Source organism: Sander vitreus, chromosome 2, assembly GCF_031162955.1.
Source record: "Sander vitreus isolate 19-12246 chromosome 2, sanVit1, whole genome shotgun sequence".
NCBI classification, from domain to species: Eukaryota; Metazoa; Chordata; class Actinopteri; order Perciformes; family Percidae; genus Sander; species Sander vitreus.
In genome coordinates, this window is record NC_135856.1 from 40001 (window position 1) to 60000 (window position 20000).

The window sequence follows — 20000 nt, forward strand, 5'->3', positions numbered from 1 at the left end:
GTCAAGCTCTCTCAGATGGGAGGGGTTGGAGCTCAGAGCTGAGACCAGAGAAGAACAGCCTTCCTCTGAGATCAGACAGCCTGACAGACTGCAAACACACAAAACAACACATAGGAACCATCTGTGAACATGGGGAGCCGTGTTGTTTGTTGTTCAGGAACATTTTGGTCCAGATACAGATTTAGAATATATCTTTAAAATCATCTGTGGTATTTAATTATTCAACAACAAATGCAAAATTATGTAAAATCTTCAATAATAATAATAATTTGTTGATCCTTCCTTTTACAGTCCCCTAATTACCAAGTATTTACCTGGTATAGTGTTACGTGCCATATAGTTTTATGTCTGTGTTGGTTGTGTTTACTTTTTGTGTGTAATCCTATTCAGGTGTGTGCCGTGTTGGTGACTGCTCAGCTGCCATCAGGGAGAGGCATTAAGTTGCCACACCAATCACCCTTTCGTAATTTCTAAGTTTAATCAAATAAAGCTTATATAGCCATGAACAATAACTTTATAAAACAAAGTAATTATTTGGAAAGTAGGAGTAGGAGAAGTACTATCTAAATTCATTCTATCTAAAGTTTATTGCTCTTTTCAACCTCGACAAAGGCAGCGTTTGCCAGAGACACTCTCTCTGTTCTTACCTTTCACAATAAAAACCCTAGACATACAGTATGCTAGACTATGTTCCAAACGGGATTAAATTCACTATTCTTTTGTATTTCGCTGAAAGGAAACTCAATAAATAGCTTACAGTAGCTTAGCTTTTTTTCTGCTTCGTGGGGAGACCAGCGCTAACCCCCGTCACTCCACTCAGCAGCCGGGGGAAACAAGACATGGTAAACCTCCGGTGGTTTTGAGGAGCTGCAGCATTTATTTGTGCTCAAACTGCAGACTCTAGCTGCTGTACAATCACTTGATATCTTCACCGCTAAACTTTAACTCTCCTCTGCTCCAATCGCTCTCTTGTCCGTCACTTTCTCTCTCTCTTCAGCAGTTGTCCCACCTACATAGTAGATGTGCTGGCGCAAATATCCCAAACTTTTATTGAAAAAAATTCACATCCATTCAGACAAATAAATATAGCAAAATATTTGTAAATGATTATTTAGCATTTTCACGTCGCTTATTTGTCACACCCCGGTGTGTAACGGCCTTAGTTCTTGAGGTTTAATCTCGTACTTCAACTGTAGTTTCTCTATAATCACCTCGTTATTACCAGTGGTAGTTACCTAATAATATAATATTATTACTATGTAAATACCAGGTAAATACTTGGTTATTAGGGGACAGTAAAAGGAAGGATACCAATAATTTTAGGTCTAGAAACCATTGGCGAAGTTTAGTTAAATTAGTAACTTAGTATTAGCAAACACAATGCTACACGTTAGGTGTTTATCAATGGTCATCAGTTGAATGGCTTAATTATTCCTGACCTGAGAGTCTCCAGTTTACAAAGTGGACTCTTTACTCCAGCAACGATCAGCTTCACTCCTGAATCCTGTAGGTCATTGTTACTCAGGTCCAGCTCTCTCAGACTAGAGGACTCGGAGCTGAGAACTGAGGACAGAGCTTCACAGCTTCTCTCTGACAGGTTACAGTTACTCAGTCTGAAATGCCAACAATGACCAGAAAAGAAAAACATAATGTAATCAAATTAGTTTTACCCATCAAGTATATCACCAAAGCCATATTATTATAAACTATGTTATAGGCTGTAATATAATTGAGTTAACAAGATTGCAAAATTATTTTCTCAGTTGTTGATATTGGAGACAAACCTACTGAATAAGTCCATGACCTAGATCAAGCTGGATCTCTGCAGATATCAGATTAACATGTGACTCTTATTCCTAAAGATAAATAAACCTATTCAAACAATGCAGGCAAAACAGAGAGAACCTGACCTGAGACTCTCCAGATTACAATGAGGACTCTTTAGTCCAGCAGACAGCTGCTCTACTCCTGAATCCTTCAGTCCATTGTTACTCAGGTCCAGCTCTCTCAAACTAGAGAACTCGGAGCTGAGAACTGATGACAGAGCTTCACAGCTTCTTTCTGACAGGTTACAGTGAATGAGTCTGAAGAGACGAATGGAAGAAAATAAGTTATTTATTTTCCACTCCTTTTGAAAGATAGTATTAAATGATGAATAAATCCCACTTACAGAGCTTTGCTGGAGGCTTTGACCACTGGCAGCAGCATCAGAAGAGCCTCCTCTGAAGCAGAGTATTTCTTCAGGTCAAACACGTCCAGATCTTTCTCTGACGACAGTAAGATGAAGACCAGAGCTGACCACTGAGCAGGAGACAGTTTATATCTGAAAAGACTTCCTGAACTCAGGTACTGTTGGATCTGCTCCACTAGAGAACGATCATTCAGTTCATTCAGACAGTGGAACAGATTGATGCTTCTCTCTGCAGACAGATCCTCACTGATCTTGTTCTTGATGTACTCCACTGTTTCCTGATTGGTCTGTGAGCTACTTCCTGTCTGTGTCAGCAGACCTCTTAGGAGACTCTGATTGGTCTGCAGAGAAAGACCCAGGAGGAAGCGGAGGAACAAGTCCAGGTGTCCATTTGGACTCTGTAAGGCCTTGTCCACAGCACTCTGGTAGAACTGTGTTGGTGTTGTTTGTTCTTCTGACAGCAGGTTGACTCCAGAGTTGATGAATGACAGATGGACATGCATAGCAGCCAGAAACTCCTGAACACTCAGATGGACGAAGCAGAACACCTTGTCCTTGTACAGTCCTCTCTCCTCTTTAAAGATCTGTGTAAACACTCCTGAGTACAGTGAGGCTGCTATGATATCGATGCCACACTCTGTCAGGTCTGATTCATAGAAGATCAGGTTGCCTTTCTGCAGCTGCATAAAAGCCAGTTTTCCCAGAGACTCCATCATCTCCCTGCTCTTTGGACTCCAGGGTGAATCTGTCTCAGCTCCTCCATCATACTTGATGTTCTTCACTTTGGACTGAACCACCAGGAAGTGGATGTACATCTCAGTCAGGGTCTTGGGCAGCTCTCCTCCCTCTCTGGTCTTCAACACATTCTCCAGAACTGTAGCAGTGATCCAGCAGAAGATTGGGATGTGGCACATTATGTGGAGGCTTCGTGATGTCTTGATGTGATTGATGATTCTGTTGGCCTGCTTCTCATCTCTGAATCTCTTCCTGAAGTACTCCTCCTTCTGGGCATCAGTGAACCCTCTGATCTCTGTCATCATGTCAACACAATCAGGAGGGATCTGATTGGCTGCTGCAGGTCGTGTGGTTATCCAGAGGCGAGCAGAGGGAAGCAGTTTCCCCCTGATGAGGTTTGTCAGCAGCACATCCACTGAGGTGGACTCTGTAACATCAGTCAGGATTTTAGTGTTGAGGAAGTCCAGAGGAAGTCGACACTCATCCAGACCGTCAAAGATGAACACAACTGGGAACTTTTCAAACCTGCAGATTCCTGCTTCTTTGGTTTCACTATAGAAGTAATCAACAAGTTCCACCAAGCTGTACTTACTCTCTTCCAGCACATTCAGCTCTCTGAAAGTGAATGGAAATATGAACTGGATGTCCTGGTTGGCTTTGTCTTCAGCCCAGTCCAGAGTGAACTTCTGTGTTAAGACTGTTTTCCCGATTCCAGCCACTCCCTTTGTCATCACTGTTCTGATTGATTCTTCTCTTCCAGGTGAGGCTTTAAAGATGTCTTCTTGTCTGATTGTTGTTACTGGTCTGTGTTGTTTCCTGGATGCTGTTTCAATCTGTCTGACCTCATGTTCGTCATTGACCCCTGCAGTCCCTTCCTCTGTGATGTAGATCTCTGTGTACATCTGATTCAGAAGGGTTGGGTTTCCTGCTTTAGCAATCCCCTCAAATACACACTGGAACTTCTTCTTCTGATTAGACTTGAGTTTATTCTGATAAACTCCAGAATGACTTCCTAAATGAAAACACAAAAAATGGAAGAATGAAGGGAAGGATGAAGCAACTTGCACTGCTGAGGAAAGGGCAGGTCAAACAAATGGGATCCAAGGCCAGGATGAAAAATTATAGTGCCAATGGACCCAATGCTGCTGGAGCAGAGATGGAAGACAGGAGGGAGGAGGAAGAAAGGGATGTCGTTGACCCCAAGAACAAAAGGGAGGTAAGGAAATCAATGACCTGGTAACAAGCTCCACAAGCAATGCAGGAGGGCAGAAGAGTCTAAAAAAGAGGGTCCTCTGGGATGAGTTCAGAGAAAGTCATGTCAACCTGCGGAGAGAAGACTGCATCGGGTAACGAGGGAAAAAGGATAGAGAAGGAGAGAGCTAACTTCTTCAAGAATCTGTTTCCCTATGCATGTGGGGTCCTCAAGGAGAAAGCAGCTGGAACACCGGAAGCCTTTAAAGAAGAGCTAGTGGAACACATGCACACTCAGTACAGCGACCCTTCAAGGAACGAGCCCCTAGGCCCACCAGGCTACATGCCGAAGCCTCCAGAACCATCAGCCCTGTTTGATACATCTCCACCAAAACTCGGTGAGGTCAGTCAGGTGATCCTGTGGGCAAGACCAGCATCCGCACCAGGACCAAACGGAATACCTTACAAGTAATATAAGAACTGTCCAAGAGTGCTGAAGCTCCTATGGATCCTCATGAAAGTTGCCTGGACCAAGAAGAGCATCCCATCTGAGTACTCTTTCTTTACAATGTGGGAGTAATCAGCTGGGCAGACATCAGCCTCTCCGAAGCCTGGGATGGCAATACACAGCAAGCTTTTCAGACAAGAGGATGAGGAAAACCATCCTTCAGCAGCTGTCAGAAGGCCTGGCCAAGATCTACTCAAGCCAGCAACCTGGAAAGTACAAGGGGTGGTGTTATAACTTCACATTGTACCCAAGGATAATGTGGCCTTCGAAGCTGTGTAAAGTTGCCACATAAGCCATAAGCAGGACGGATGCTAAAGCCAACGTAATCCGCAAATAACTAGGGCTCCTGGAACTCACTGCATCTACCCCTGAAATCTATCACCCTCACATACAGGCAAGAGAAAGCGAGACTGGTGATGGAGTTGAGAGACTCCTAACAAGGCAGTGAGGGATTTGCCAACCTGGTCTCACACCAGTTTGTTAAATAGTCACGTTATTTTGATTTATTGATTCGTGTACAGGTCACAATTTTCTCGTTTATTTCGTGTACAGGTCACGATTTTCAAACGTTACCATTTCACAAACTGCCATGACACTGGGCTGCTCTGGGGGATGCAACAACGGGGAAATTCAACGCCACAACGGGGAAATTCAACGCCACATGCCGGAGACAACAACGGGACGGACCGCCACACGGGGACGCGATCCCCAGGCACAGGAACACGATCCGGGGTCTCTGTGGCACGCCACAACGGGGACATTAAAAGCCACAACAACGGGACGGTTGAGGTTAGGAAAAGAAGATACTGGGAAAGGAACCATCACACGCAGGACACGCTGAAAACAATGAGACGGTTGTGGTTAGGAAGAGAATAATGCGGAAAGGAACTGCAACACGCTGGACGCGATCCCCGGTCTCCGGGGTGAAAGTCGTGTATTGTTTGAGCCATCAAACCCCCCGACCAACCTCCCTACGCAGATTTTCTGCTTTTCATACTACTCCCTACCGTTGTCGTGCTGTGATCACGAAATATGCTTCCCATTTAAATACATTAAATTAAAATTCCGTAATCACCACACGAAAAAAAAAACATAATCGTGTCCTGTTCACGAATCAATAGATTCAATAACGTAACCATTTCACGAACTGCCATGAGACTGGGCTGGATTGGCGACTGGAAAGAAATGGAGGGCTAAAGAGAAAGTACAGAAGGTCATGAGCACAGTGCAGGGAAGGAGGATGGATCTTGAGTCTCACAACTTAGTGGAGGTAGGGGTTAGAGACTTTGTTGGAGCCACAACAATGCGTCTGTTCAAGGACTTGGCATTTTGTGGAACAAGGGTGCACAAGGCATCCAGGGAACTGGATGGAGGCAGAAATGGGACTCTCTTGCTAAAAAGACAGGACCAGGCATGGAGAGCAAGCAACTCCTGAGAAAGGCTAGGTGCAGGGAGTGTCAGGGAGATGGCAGATCCCTGTTTACTGCCCTGCCACCGGGAGATGTTATGGGCAAAGGAGCGAACCTATCTCTATCTATGAGCGGTAGCCCCCAGCTGATGACCAGCTGGACACTGGTAGAGGTGCAGCAGGCCTAGTGCCATGCAAGAAGAACAACTACCTGCACAAATTAAAAAAAGATCAATGAATAAATTATGCAGTAAATATTGACACATATTAACATTGAATTCCCCTATTGAATGCATATACTCATATTTCCATCCATCTCTTGAGACATTAGTAAAACATTCCATTTATCCAGCAAGTTAAACCTTTAGAGAAATCCTCTTACTGCTCTGCAGAAGGACAGCCAGCCTGTCCTGCTTCATTCTCCTCAGGAAGTGCAGTGTGATCATCATAAATGCCTCTCTGCTGCTCCTCCTCTGCGCTTCATCCTCATCGTCCAACACCTCCTCATCCTCCCTTTGACTCTCTGAGCATTCTGGGTAATCTGTACTCAGAACCTTCTGGATCTTCTTCAGCTCGTTCTTCACAAAAGTGACAATGTTCTCCTCCAGCAGCTGGAACAGAAGATTATATGAATGACACAATCGAACTGAAATCATGGAAGCAAACATCAGATACTTGTTGGACAGACTGACAACGCACTGGTTTGAAAAGTGCAGCATGGAGATGTTTGTGAACAGAATATATGTAAAGTAGTTGTTGTACATGTACAGACCATAAATATGGGGTCTAGGTGTGTTTGATGCTGCTGGGCAGACTGACCACTGGGAACCTCTGAGCTCTTCTGGTCCACTCTGTGGAGGAATCAGGAAGAATTAGCTCACATTATGTCTGTCCATGCCCTTACAGAAAATCACAGCTCACACAAGCTAATTGGATACTCGTTAGCCCAGTACTGAGTTGGACTTATCCCTGAGAAACAAGAGGAAGTCTCTGACTGTTGTGCGTGATTATGCACCAATGGGAGTTGGCCCATCTGATCCTTGTATAACCCAATTGAGAGATGTGTCCATGAATTGCATCTCTGTTCTGGATGAGAGACAAAAACTTGTTCTTTGCCAGAAAAAGTGAATTGTTCTTTTTTGGTTGGGGGCGTTATTGCCCAACTGAAGACATTTAAATATCTCAGCATGTTGTTAACGAGTGACAGTAAAATGGGGCGTGAGATGGACAGACGGTTTTGTGCGTCATCAGGAGTGATGCTGCCGTTGTACCAGACAGTTCTGTTTCAGAGGGAGCTGAGCCGAAGGCATTCCAACCCTCATCTTTGGTCATGAGTTTTGGGTAGTGTCTAAAAGAATGATAACATGGATACAAGTGGCTAAAATGAGTATCCTCAGTCTGGGCTCAGCCTTAGAGATAGGATGAGGAGTTTAAATCTAATCAGTTTATCCTTGTCAAGGTGGACGTTCGTGACAAATTTGAAGAAATTCCTTACAGACGTCCCTGAGATATCGCATTCATCAGACAGACCAACAACCCAAAGACATAATGCTTCCAGCCACGGCTATCACCAACATGTAGAAATGAAATAGTTTTGTTGCCTATACCTATACCTATACCTGGTCCACAGAATCAGGAAGTGCAGCGGAGTGTACATGCATGGAGGCCAAACATTTTGCCGTGTGGTAGGTGCCATGTTTATTTAAAAAAGCATCTACAGCTTCTATGTCTATATTCTTCTGTGTAGGAAAAGTTGCTCAACTAGGAAGTGGATTTGTTTTCATAAAGTGCATAAGACTGTAGCGACGGAAGACAGGTTGCCACCCCTATTTTACATATTATTTTTAACAGGTATAGTGCAATATTGCTGACAGGCGCTGTGCAATTCTGGACTTGGTTATAGGCTCAGATATAGCTTTAGAGACCCCTTATTGCCGGGTGTTGTAGGTGTTAAGTCTTCTATTATTCCCTGCATGTAGTGAACAGTTAATGTGTGGGTTTTAAAGTGTGCAGTGGTATTTTGTTCTATTGGAGCTCATTGCTCTTTTATTGTGTGTATTGGGTCCTATAGCATATTGTTAATAGCCTTTAAATTATTCCTCTACTGTGTAGCTTCACGCTGGGAAACTATAGGAAACTGAGAAGGGCCAGAGCTAAAACACCAGAGAATATTGGACCAAAAAACGACTAATGCCAACCTTACACCAAACAACTTTCCAAGCGATTCCACTGTCGCAGACTGTTTTCCAATATCTGAATGATATCCTGAGAGTCTTGCTAGAGTCGGGGGGGCTCCCCTCGTCTCCATCGTTTGGTGTAAGGTCATAAAACTCGGTCCCAGTCAGTCTTTCTCCCGTCTGGACGTTCAGACAAAATCAAACATGTTTGATGTGATCCTAAGTTTGAAGTCTTGGTAGTGAAGTTAAATCATGTGAATATTGTCAACAACCAATGGGTGCTCTCCCTCCAGCACCAAACAGGAAGCAGCAAGTGGCTAGAGCCAGTGTTGTTCATGGTTGCTATGGCGCCGCACTAAGCTAAACGCTAAAGAGAGAAAGTTGCAGATTTTGAACCCTTCTGAAGCGTGTCATCCAATGGGAGATTTACCGGCAGATAAAAACAGACCTCCGGGTACTGGAGACATTCATCTGCATGTACGGCAGAACAGAACATCTGCAAACTCTTGGTTTGTTACCAGCTAACGCTAGCAGTAGCTAGCTAGCTTGGTTAAATCACTTTAGTTTAAATTAGTTGTGGTTTTGCAATTTGTGACCCAGCAAGAACTCCAGTCTTTACATATTATGACAGTCTTTAATGTTAGATGTGAGATGGTGTCATACTTTAGTCTTTTCAGTCTGTTCAAAGTCTTCTAGTGGATGGTAGGCATAAAACTCCAGAGAATATCAGACCAAACAAGGACTACAACACCACAGAGTATTGGATCAAACCAGGACTAAACACAATGCATCCACTTTGACTGTTATCAGCTGATTGAATGGCCATTATCAGTTGTTATTACTACAATAGATTGGAGGCCATAGTGCTAAATGTCAAAGTTGCCGTTTTAAAGTTACAGTAACTTTCTAAAGTAACCTTCCTTACATAACTTTTTAACTTGCGTGTAACAGGGACCACAATCTTTGACTAGACCTAAGTAGTTTTCTTGCCTAAACTTTACCAAGTAACAGTTCATACAGATAATAAGAATCAGTAATATTATAAGGATTTTAACAGCTTACCTCTTTGCAGCAGAGGGTTGCCGTCCGTTAATATTATTGAGGCGACCACTTGACCAGTCACTCTTCATGGACAGACAGTTGGGTTCAGGTTTTTCCAGCTTCCTCCTGAGAGAAACACATTAAAACCAGTTTATAATCTGCACTGCACCCAGAACAGTGAAACAATGTAATGTGGATACATTTGATAAAACTATGCTGTGTTTTCCTCCACTGAAACACAACTATTCTTAAAGGCACTCCCTATTGAATCCATGTAAAACCATAGGGCCATATTGTACCTCCTAGTTGGCTCAGTAGCCATTATCATCCATTGGTAAGCTGGATCACCCATGCTCCACCTCAGCACTATAAAATGACGTCGTAAGTGCGAAAATCATAGGAACTAGTATTAATAACAGGCCAAATGTCCTGGTAACGAGGCAGGTTGGGATGGTGGATGGGTCCAACAAACACAGGACTTTCACTCAGGAGACCAGGGTTTGCCCGTGTAAAACCAAATGTCAACATCGGCTTAACAATGTTAACAAAGTACATAACTTTTCATACGTAACTTTCTTAAAGGTCCCATGACATGGTGCTCTTTGGATGCTTTTATATAGACCTTAGTGGTCCTCTAATACTGTATCTGAAGTCTCTTTCCCGAAATTCAGCCTTGGTGCAGAATTCCAGCCACTAGAGCCAGTCCCACAAAAAGCTTTCCTTAGTATGTGCCATTTCTGTGTCTGTAGCTACTGAGGAGGAGAGAGGTGGGCAAGGTGGAGGGTGGGGGTGTGGCCTTGACCAACTGCCACTTTGCTCGTTTGAAAGCCATGATGTCTCTCTCTCTCTCTCTCATGGGTGGGCCAAATTCTCTGGGCGGGCAAAGCAGAGAAAAGGGAGGTAACCTTTCCCCTTATGATGTCATAAAGGGAAGATTCCAGATCGGCCCATCTGAGCTTTCATTTTCTCAAAGGCAGAGCAGGATACCCAGGGCTCGGTTTACACCTACAGTGGGGCAAAAAAGTATTTAGTCAGCCACCAATTGTGCAAGTTCTCCCACTTAAAAAGATGAGAGAGGCCTGTAATTGAGACAAAATGAGAAAAAAAATCCAAAAAATCACATTGTAGGATTTTTAATGAATTTATTTGCAAATTCCTCGGGAAAATAAGTATTTGGTCACCTACAAACAAGCAACATTTCTGGCTCTCACAGACCTGTAACTTCTTCTTTAAGAGGCTCCTCTGTCCTCCACTCGTTACCTGTATTAATGGCACCTGTTTGAACTTGTTATCAGTATAAAAGGCACCTGTCCACAACCTCAAACAGTCACACTCAAAACTCCACTATGGCCAAGACCAAAGAGCTGTCAAAGGACACCAGAAACAAAATTGTAGACCTGCACCAGGCTGGGAAGACTGAATCTGCAATAGGTAAGCAGCTTGGTGTGAAGAAATCAACTGTGGGAGAAATTCTAAGAAAATGGAAGACATACAAGACCACTAATAATCTCCCTCGATCCGGGGCTCCACGCAATATCTCACCCCGTGGGGTCAAAATGATCACAAGAACGGTGAGCAAAAATCCCAGAACCACACGGGGGGACCTAGTGAATGACCTGCAGAGAGCTGGGACCAAAGTAACAAAGGCTACCATCAGTAACACACTACGCCGCCAGGGACTCAAATCCTGCAGTGCCAGACGTGTCCCCCTGCTTAAGCCAGTACATGTCCAGGCCCGTCTGGAGTTTGCTAGAGAGCATTTGGATGATCCAGAAGAGGATTGGGAGAATGTATTATGGTCAGATGAAACCAAAATAGAACTTTTTGGTAAAAACTCAACTCGTCGTGTTTGGAGGGGAAAGAATGCTGAGTTGCATCCAAAGAACACCATACCTACTGTGAAGCATGGGGGTGGAAACATCATGCTTTGGGGCTGTTTTTCTGCAAAGGGATTTTTTTTCTCATTTTGTCTCTCATAGTTGAAGTGTACCTATGATGAAAATTACAGGCCTCTCTCATCTTTTTAAGTGGGAGAACTTGCACAATTGGTGGCTGACTAAATACTTTTTTGCCCCACTGTACAAACAACTTTAACATTGTTTCCCTTTCAAATCAGAATAGTTGTAAGCTAGTTGTATAAACACTAGCTTGGCCACAGGTAAGTTAGGTTGTAGTGTGGTTGTAATGGGCGACTGAACGTAGCTCCGCTGTCAGCCTCCTTCGCTTGGCAGACGTATTTCAGCAAGGCAAGGCATCTTAAATCCAGTGTTTTAATCATTGCTCTGAACCCGTCTTTCTCAACGGTCTGTAGCAGGACCGTAGTTGGATTGCGTTCATAATGTTGCTCCGCTGCATGCTTGAAGTGACATGTCTTTAATGTTAGCACTGTAACGTTAGCACGGTAACGTTAGCACGGCCGAGTAACGTTAGAGCGACGGGCAACAACAGTGGCTAAATTATGTCCGATTTTTTTAGAAACAAAAAACCTTGCAACAACAGACGGCTCCTCTCTTGAGCATACGTTGTTCTGGTGTATCTCTGGTCTTTCTTCATCCTCTGACTTTCTTCTCTGTTCTTGAATGTGCAGTAGCGACCGGAGCCTCTCCCAGCTTAACAGACTGTTATGCTAGCTAGGCTAGCAGCTATAATGTTACCCAACATGCCGTTCGGCGGTGTAGCTACATTTGTAAATGTAAAATGATTAGTGTTAGAAACTGTTTAAGTCACAAATTGTTATGTGCTATGGTGTTTTATCCTTTTAAAGAAAGTTAGTTGTGGGTTATTAATTGTTGTGTTATAAAGTTACAACCATGAGTGAGAAGGGTACACAGTTAACAGTTAACAGTTAACAGGGGTCCCAGTGCTGCGACAGAGGAAAAAAAACTGGATCGGCCCGTGGATCTGTTAATTTTTCCGATTCCCGATCCAGCTATTTTGTCAATATGGGGACCGATATCCGATCTTAATATCGGATCGGTGCACCCGTAATGACAATAATTTTCATCTTTCTGTCCTGAGACATGTTGGACAACACCTGAGTGTTATTAAAGTTTTAGTGTGGAATAAGATGAGCTGCTCTTTAAGGAGGAGTTTCAATGTTTTTCATTTCATGTTTTGTAACATAGCTGATGTTAGAAAGTAACTGATGCTGACTTACTCTGCTGTTGGTGAACCTTGATCTTTAAAAATCAGCGGTGGCTCCATAGACCGGCCACTCTTAATAGACAAACAGCTGGGTTCCGGTTCAGATCCAGATCCAGGTCTGTGCTGCTTTTCTGGGCTTCAACACAACACAGACAGAAGTTTGAGTGTTACTAATACTGGTAAAGTGATCTGAATGCTGGACAGTTGGAGATTATCGTCTCAACTCAGAGTTTTGGGTTAGGGTTAGGTTTGTGTTACAAACTGTAAGACATTAGGGTTAGGGTTAGGAATTGTGGTCTCACCTCTGAGCTTTGGTCTGGCTGTCCTGTTCCCCACACTGAGCAGTTTTTCTGTTTTCACACTGATCCATGCTGCTGAACTCATCCTTTCATCTGGAGAGGAAACACATCATCATTTCTCCTGCTGCTCCTCCACTCATTGGCTCTGCTCGTCTCTATTACATCAGTTGAATACAGTCAGAGGAAGCTGCTGTAGTTTGACTATCAGTCCACTAGATGGAGCCACCAACACACACATTGACACACTTCCCCGCCACTAAACAACATTTGAGTTACACATAAAACCGTGCTCAGCACACGGTCAGAGCTGCAGCAAGACACAGATCACTGAACTGATCAATGATCATTCAGCACACTCCCCCAAAGCATTATGGGAACTGTAGTTTCCAGACAGCATTCTCCCTCAACCAGAAGTGAGTCAAAGAATAATAACAGGAGTTACAGAACTGTTTTAATGTTGTACACTTTTATATTCTAGAAAACACTGACTCGCCTCTGATAGTTGAGAAAGTAGTGAGTTACTGAGAGACTGAAATGTGATTGTTGTCCTTTACTGTTGTGTCAGCATTTTTATACTCCAGTGTTAGGTTTCCCTTCTGACAGAGACGTTAGTCTCTGTTTTCTGCCCAAGGACTACAGATTTAAATGAGCTCATAGCTAACTCTGGTACTGCTAAGACGTGGTGCATTGTCCCTGTCATATAAATAAAAAAATAAATAATGAGTCAGTGTCCTCTGACTGATGTGGAGACACTTCCTCTTCCACACATCACTGCAACAGAAGTATGTAGGTCACTGTATTTTATTCTGAAAGGTCCCAGAGGAAACAGTAGAGTTCTGTTGTATCTGACTTTACGCTGGTGAGAGACGATGGTTTGTTTCCTGATAGCTGCAGAAAGGAAATAACTAGAGGCCATCCTGTGACGGGATCCCACCAGCCAAATCAGACCAAGGGCTTAAAGTGCCCTTGGTCTGCCCTTCCTTACTTCTTACCCTCCTACTTCCTACTTCCTCCCCCCTTGCTCAGACTACACCCATCTTTGAACTCAGCCTCCATTTTGATCTCAACTACGCAGCTGTAAATTTCCTGAGCTTGCACCATTGTGACAGATGGACATAGAAACACTATTTAAAACCTCCTCTGTGGTACTTCTGCTACAACAATATGTACATTTATCTTCAACACAAGAGGCCTCGGTAACACTTTATAATAACCATCATTAATAGATGGTAAATTGACTGTTAATTAATCTTTAGTTAAATGTCATTTTACTGTTAACAAACAATTACATTATAATAAATAATGTTTACTAATTATTAGTAGTGCTGTAAATTAAAAGTTTATTGTAACACACATTATATCTCTCATTTACTATATTAGGTATCGGTTAATGATTAAAAAATGTTTGTAAACCTTTAAGAAACCATTTTTAAATCATTACATCGATAGATGACCAGATATTCCTAACACTTTGTTGAGGGTTACTAGTTGGTTTGTAAACCGTCTATAAACAGTTTCTGGATGGTTATTATAAAGTTGCAACATATAAAATAATTATATATATATATAATTATTTTATTTATTATTTTTTTTATTTTTTATTTTAATTATATATATATATAATTATTTTATTTATTATTATTTTTATTTATTATTTTTAATTATATATATATATAATTATTATATTTTTTATTTTTTATTTTAATTATATATATATATATATTAGCACAAAAGTAAGGAAATTTGTGTTTGGTAGATTATTTGAACAATACTTTTTGGCAATAAGTCTTATACCGTTGGAAAGCCTGTTTAGTTCCCTTTCAAATGGTGCCCCATCTGTAAGGAACATGCATTTGTGGGATGAGCAGCAGAGCTGAGGATGGGGGTTGCGCCCATGAAAAATTAGCCAAATCTTCTCTGTCAATGCCAAACAGCTTTTCTTTGCTGTTGCTATTGACTCTTGTTTTGAGCTTCTGGTACCACCAGGTGCTGACAATCAGGTGCCTGATTCTGCAACCAGTGGCTATCCCATATCTCCACAGTCTGGGACCGAACTCTATCCTCTAAGATGACAACGCTCGCCCCCACAGGGCGGGGTTTATCAGAGACTACCTCCAGAATGTGGGAGTGGAGAGGATGGGACGGCCTGCCAGCAGTCCTGACCTCAACCCCATTCAACACTTGTGGGATCAGCTTGGGCGTGCTGTTGGTGCCAGAGTGACCAACACGACCACGTTGGCTAACTTGCTACAAATGCTGGTTGAAGAATGGGATGCCATCCCCCAGCAGTGTGTGACCAGGCTGGTGACCAGCATGAGGAGGAGGTGCCAGGCTGTTATGGCTGTTTACAGACAGTTTACAAACCAACTACTAACCACTGACAAAGTATTAACTATCTATCTAAATAATGTTTATAGATGGTTTACAAAGTATTTATTAACTATTTAACAAGGTATTATAGTCATCTGTTGCAACTTTATAATAACCATCCAGAAACTGTTTATAGACAGTTTACCAACCAACTAGTAACCCTCAACAACGTGTCAGGAATATCTGGTCATCTATCGATGGAATGATTTAAAAATGGTTTCTTAAAGGTTTACAATAGACAAACATCTTGCTAAAGTAGAAAACAAAGGAACTTACAGTTTCCTCAAATGTCAAAAATGTCGACGAAGAACCACTCATGCGAGCCGTTTCCTGGTTAGACACAGCCCCACCTGTAAGGAAGCAGATTTTCACAATAAGAGCTTTGTTTCTTCACTCTGTGTGACTGTGGTTTTTGTTGTCAGGGTGGGGTTGTTCTTCTTTCCTGTCCCATGAATGCAACATGAGGGACTTTCCACACGTTGAGTTCCAACATGTTTTAAGTGTCAAATTTGAATGTTAAACAGACCAAACCAGTGAAGCTCTGGAAAAATACTACAAAGCAAAAAAATACTCTGTTCAACGTCCTGAATTGTTACGAAAAGTACTTCCATGTAGAAGTAGCAGTGAGAGAGCTGTTATATAGCATCATGTTTTACTGCTTAAAATACCTATAAGTTGGGAATAAAAACTGTACAACTGTTTAAATAGTATTAATAAAGCTGTAGGTAAACAAACCTATTGTGAAAGTTGCAATTAGTGCAGTTTTGATGTCTGAGTCTTATCTGTCAATTAATCAGTAAAACAGAAGAAAAACATGTCTTTTGGTATATTTTATGAATCAAAACTAGATAGAGAAACTTAAAAATCAAGAACTGAAGAGATATTCTCTGAAGACAAGAAAAACAAACTGTTTATTTCTTTGTTTTTATTAACAGATTATTATTCAGGTGTGAAGCAAAATAGTAAACACAGAACAGTCTGTTCATCGTGGATATAAACATGTTATAACAGGTTTATAACTTTATAACAGTTGTGTTAGTCGGCTGAATAAACAGATAAGTTAATAATAAAGTTGTAAGAATATATTAATAAAAATATCTTCATAGGAGAAGTTCAACTCGGGGGTTAAAGTGGAGGAAAAACTGAGCTCATTCTCACATTTAACTCTATTTTATTTATTTAGTGTCAAAATGTGTCAAACATTTGAAAAAGCGTCATAGGAATGTCTTTCAAGTCTCTAGCCTTAGCATGTAGAGAAAGCTCCCTCAGTTCCTCTGGTTATTTCCAGGAGTTGATGTGAAACGGAGGTTATGATAAAGATGCTTCTACACATTTCTGATAAGAACAACGACGTGATATCATGACTTTGCGTAAACATACACAACTTTCTAAAGCGTGTTATCTGTACGCATTTTGAGCTGTCTGCGTGTATGTCTACGCTGGACATGCAGTCTGCAACGTCACAGCGTAGACATACACGCCACTTTCTAAAGCCACGTGGCGTGTCGCGAGGCTACGGTTGGGTTTAGGAAACGTGACACGCGGGTCCTGATTTTCGCCCTTTCATACTACTCGCTACGGCATAAATTCACACGCAATCGCAAGGTAATGGAAGTCAATGGAGGACAAACGCGTTGATAAACATCGAGTATGCGTCTTCATAACACGCCAATAATGGCATACGTCATACATACACCACTTCATGACATCAGACTGAGAACAAAGAACCAACCGGACAGAACATCAGGATGTCTTTTAATAGCTGAATATTCTCCTTCACTACCATTCATTAATCAAAGATTGTTCTGGGAATAATTCTGTTTCTTATTCATAATCTGACTCCAAGGCTTCTATTTGGGTTTTTTCTTGCTTTATTATTTTATATAACAACACTGTTCCAGCCCTCTTTAACCCCGGTATGTAACGGAACATTTAGTAATAAAATATCGCTCTCCTTCATGATTAATAATCAACATGTAAACAATCTTCAGTCAGCACCCGGACTATATCTCAGCTCTGATCCGGTTCTGGTTCTGGATCCTCACAGCATGGACACGTTCAGCCACTGCAGGAGAAATTATAGGTTATTATCATAAACTAAAACTAAAAAAAGAGCAATGAAAAGTTTGAGTTAAATAATAAGCCACAGCAGAGAATCTCATCACATTAAATCATCTCTGTCTCGGTCTGTGTAACCCCAAAATCACCGTGGTTTGGTTCTGTCGGCCGCCGTGCGTCACACGCCAGTTTAGAGGATTCTTCCTGGGTATTTGTGCTTCTGGTCTACAGAGTTAAATGGTTTCTTCCATTTAGTCCAGTTCTGAACGACACGGATCACAGATTAGTGTCTGTGTTTGAGTTGTTAAACTCACGTAGTGATGTGATATACGATCGGGAGTCTGACCGGATGTTCTGGCTTCTACACTTCCTGCCCGCCTGTTGAATGCCCACGGCTCAGCCAGAAATAATAATAATAATAATAATAATAATAATAATAATAATAATAATAATAATAAATATATATATATATAAATAAAATAATGGAGAGACGCTTCTGCGAGACATCCATGTGAACCAAATGAATTACTACAAACCACACAAGAACATTCACTCGTCCTATTGGTCAGAAGTTTTGTCGCTTTTTGAGACTTTAGTTTTTTACTGGGGTTTTTTTTGTGCTACTTTTAAGATGGTTTTGTCACTTCTTTCTAAGTTTTGTCTCCGACTCACTTTTTTTCAACGTTTTCTGAACATTCTTGTGACTTTTGACATTTGTCTCTTTTTCCGAGGTGTTTGCTGCTCTTGTCACTTTCTTCCGCGTGTTTGATTGCTTATTGGTCAGATGTGTGTCGAGTGTCCAGAACGCAGCACAGACGCACCGGCTGGAATTACCGGGGAACAACTTTAAATTGACATGAATCTGTACAGAGTTGTGTGAGATCTGCAGCTCTGTCCTGATGATCTGCTCTCAACGCTTCCTCACAGAGAACATGTTTCATACCTCCATCATGCTGAGCTCCACGCTTCCTGACTTATCTTTGTCCAGCGTGTAGAAGGTGTCTGTGGAGAGGAAACAACATCATCATTATTATCATCATCATCATCATGAAGATAAAGAGAAGTCAGTCACAGCAGAAAGTTCAATGATCAATGAGCGATAAAAATGTTGAAAAAAGTAACAAAAACGTGGAAAAAACAAGAAAAACTTAAAACTAAAACCTTTGAAACGGTGAAAAAATCATTAAAAAAAACAGCATAAAAAAACTCTACAAAAACCTTTGAAAGTATTCAAAAAATATGTAAAGCGTCGACAATAGAAGCTACGGAGCATGTGCAGACGTGTAACCAGAGCTTACCCATTATCAGAGTTTAGAAACCAGAGAAGGTGTCTGAGTGTGAATATAATGTGGTATTTGAACTGCTTGTGAATATAATGTGGTATTTGAACTGCTTGTGAATATAATGTGGTATTTGAACTGCTTGTGAATATAATGTGGTATTTGAACTGCGTGTGAATATAATGTGGTATTTGAACTGCGTGTGAATATAATGTGGTATTTGAACTGCTTGTGAATATAATGTGGCATTTGAACTGCGTGTGAATATAATGTGGCATTTGAACTGCGTGTAAGCGCTCTGAGTGGGAGGACTGTGTGGACTCACTGAACATGGTCTCCAGGCGAACCAGACAGCCCACAAAGTTGTCGAAGTCGACGGTGAGATCTTGTTCGCTGTACCGAGCCACCAGGATCTGATGCAGCGCGTTGTTCAGACTGAAACCTGAAACACAGACAGACAGACAGTTTCTCTCTCGGGGAGGCTCGGGGGTGTCTGAGGCTGTGAGGTGAAGTGGTTTTACCAGCTTCCTCCACAGCCATCCTCATCTCTGTGGAGCTCATCGTCCCTGAATTATCCACGTCCTTCTGACGGTAAACACTCTGCCACAAAGAAACACAGTCACACAGTCAGAGACTCAGAGACAGTCAGAGACTCAGAGACAGTCAGAGACACAGAGACAGTCAGAGACACAGAGACACAGTCAGAGACACAGTCAGAGACACAGAGACAGTCAGAGACACAGTCAGAGACACAGTCAGAGACCCTAGACTGCTGGAAGTCAGAGACAATGCTGTTATGAGGAGCTTCTACAGGAAGTTGTTGCTTATTTCAGAGACAAGGATGTTGAGAAACTTTAAGAGAAACAGAAACCAGGTTCTGGATCTGAGACTCACCAGGTAGCTCTCGATTTTGGTCCACAGCACTTTGAACTCCAGCAGACCCAGTTTACCGCTGCCATCTTTCTGCAGACACGTTCAGGAAGTTCACACACACACATTATTTACCCATCAGCCAGTGGGGCAGCTGTCTCTGGTTTATCACCTGAACTACAGTTATTTCTCCGTTAATCATCTGATCTATAACACGTCAGGAGATTATTTCAATGAAAGGATACGTCCAACATGTTGACCATGTTACGACACGTTGTGATGCTGAAGCCGCTGGTCTTAATGTCAGAACCTGCAGAAACACACACACAGATACACTGTTCACACACACACACACACATATATACACTGTTCACACACACACACACACACACACACACACAGATACACTGTTCACACACACACACACACACATAGATACACTGTTCACACACACACACACACACACACACACACAGATACACTGTTCACACACACAGATACACTGTTCACACACACACACAGATACACTGTTCACACACACACACAGATACACTGTTCACACACACATACACTGTTCACACACACATACACTGTTCACACACACATACACTGTTCACACACACACACACACACACACACTGTTCACACGATACACTGTTCACACACACACACAGATACACTGTTCACACACAGATACACTGTTCACACACACACACACACACACACAG

General features: G+C 42.1%; 2 protein-coding genes across 2 annotated transcripts in view; both read right to left on the minus strand.

The window, feature by feature from the left end:
• Positions 1-15449, minus strand: part of LOC144531303 (NACHT, LRR and PYD domains-containing protein 3-like) — a 17523-nt gene extending 2074 nt beyond the window's left edge. The window contains exons 1-10 of the mRNA XM_078271365.1: positions 15341-15449; positions 12698-12787; positions 12409-12531; positions 9273-9377; positions 6806-6884; positions 6416-6644; positions 2171-3938; positions 1911-2084; positions 1440-1613; positions 1-88 (exon numbers count right to left, since the gene is read on the minus strand). The exon at positions 1-88 is cut by the window's left edge and continues 86 nt beyond it. Coding sequence (XP_078127491.1) covers positions 1-88; positions 1440-1613; positions 1911-2084; positions 2171-3938; positions 6416-6644; positions 6806-6884; positions 9273-9377; positions 12409-12531; positions 12698-12765 — 2808 coding nt within the window. The 5' untranslated portion in view covers positions 12766-12787; positions 15341-15449. The remainder of the gene's footprint in view (positions 89-1439; positions 1614-1910; positions 2085-2170; positions 3939-6415; positions 6645-6805; positions 6885-9272; positions 9378-12408; positions 12532-12697; positions 12788-15340) is intronic.
• Positions 15450-15974: 525 nt separating this feature from the next.
• Positions 15975-20000, minus strand: part of capn2l (calpain 2, (m/II) large subunit, like) — a 16095-nt gene continuing 12069 nt past the window's right edge. Inside the window, exons 16-21 of the mRNA XM_078271428.1 lie at positions 19518-19582; positions 19297-19365; positions 18924-19002; positions 18728-18844; positions 18066-18124; positions 15975-17129 (exon numbers count right to left, since the gene is read on the minus strand). Coding sequence (XP_078127554.1) covers positions 17106-17129; positions 18066-18124; positions 18728-18844; positions 18924-19002; positions 19297-19365; positions 19518-19582 — 413 coding nt within the window. The 3' untranslated portion in view covers positions 15975-17105. The remainder of the gene's footprint in view (positions 17130-18065; positions 18125-18727; positions 18845-18923; positions 19003-19296; positions 19366-19517; positions 19583-20000) is intronic.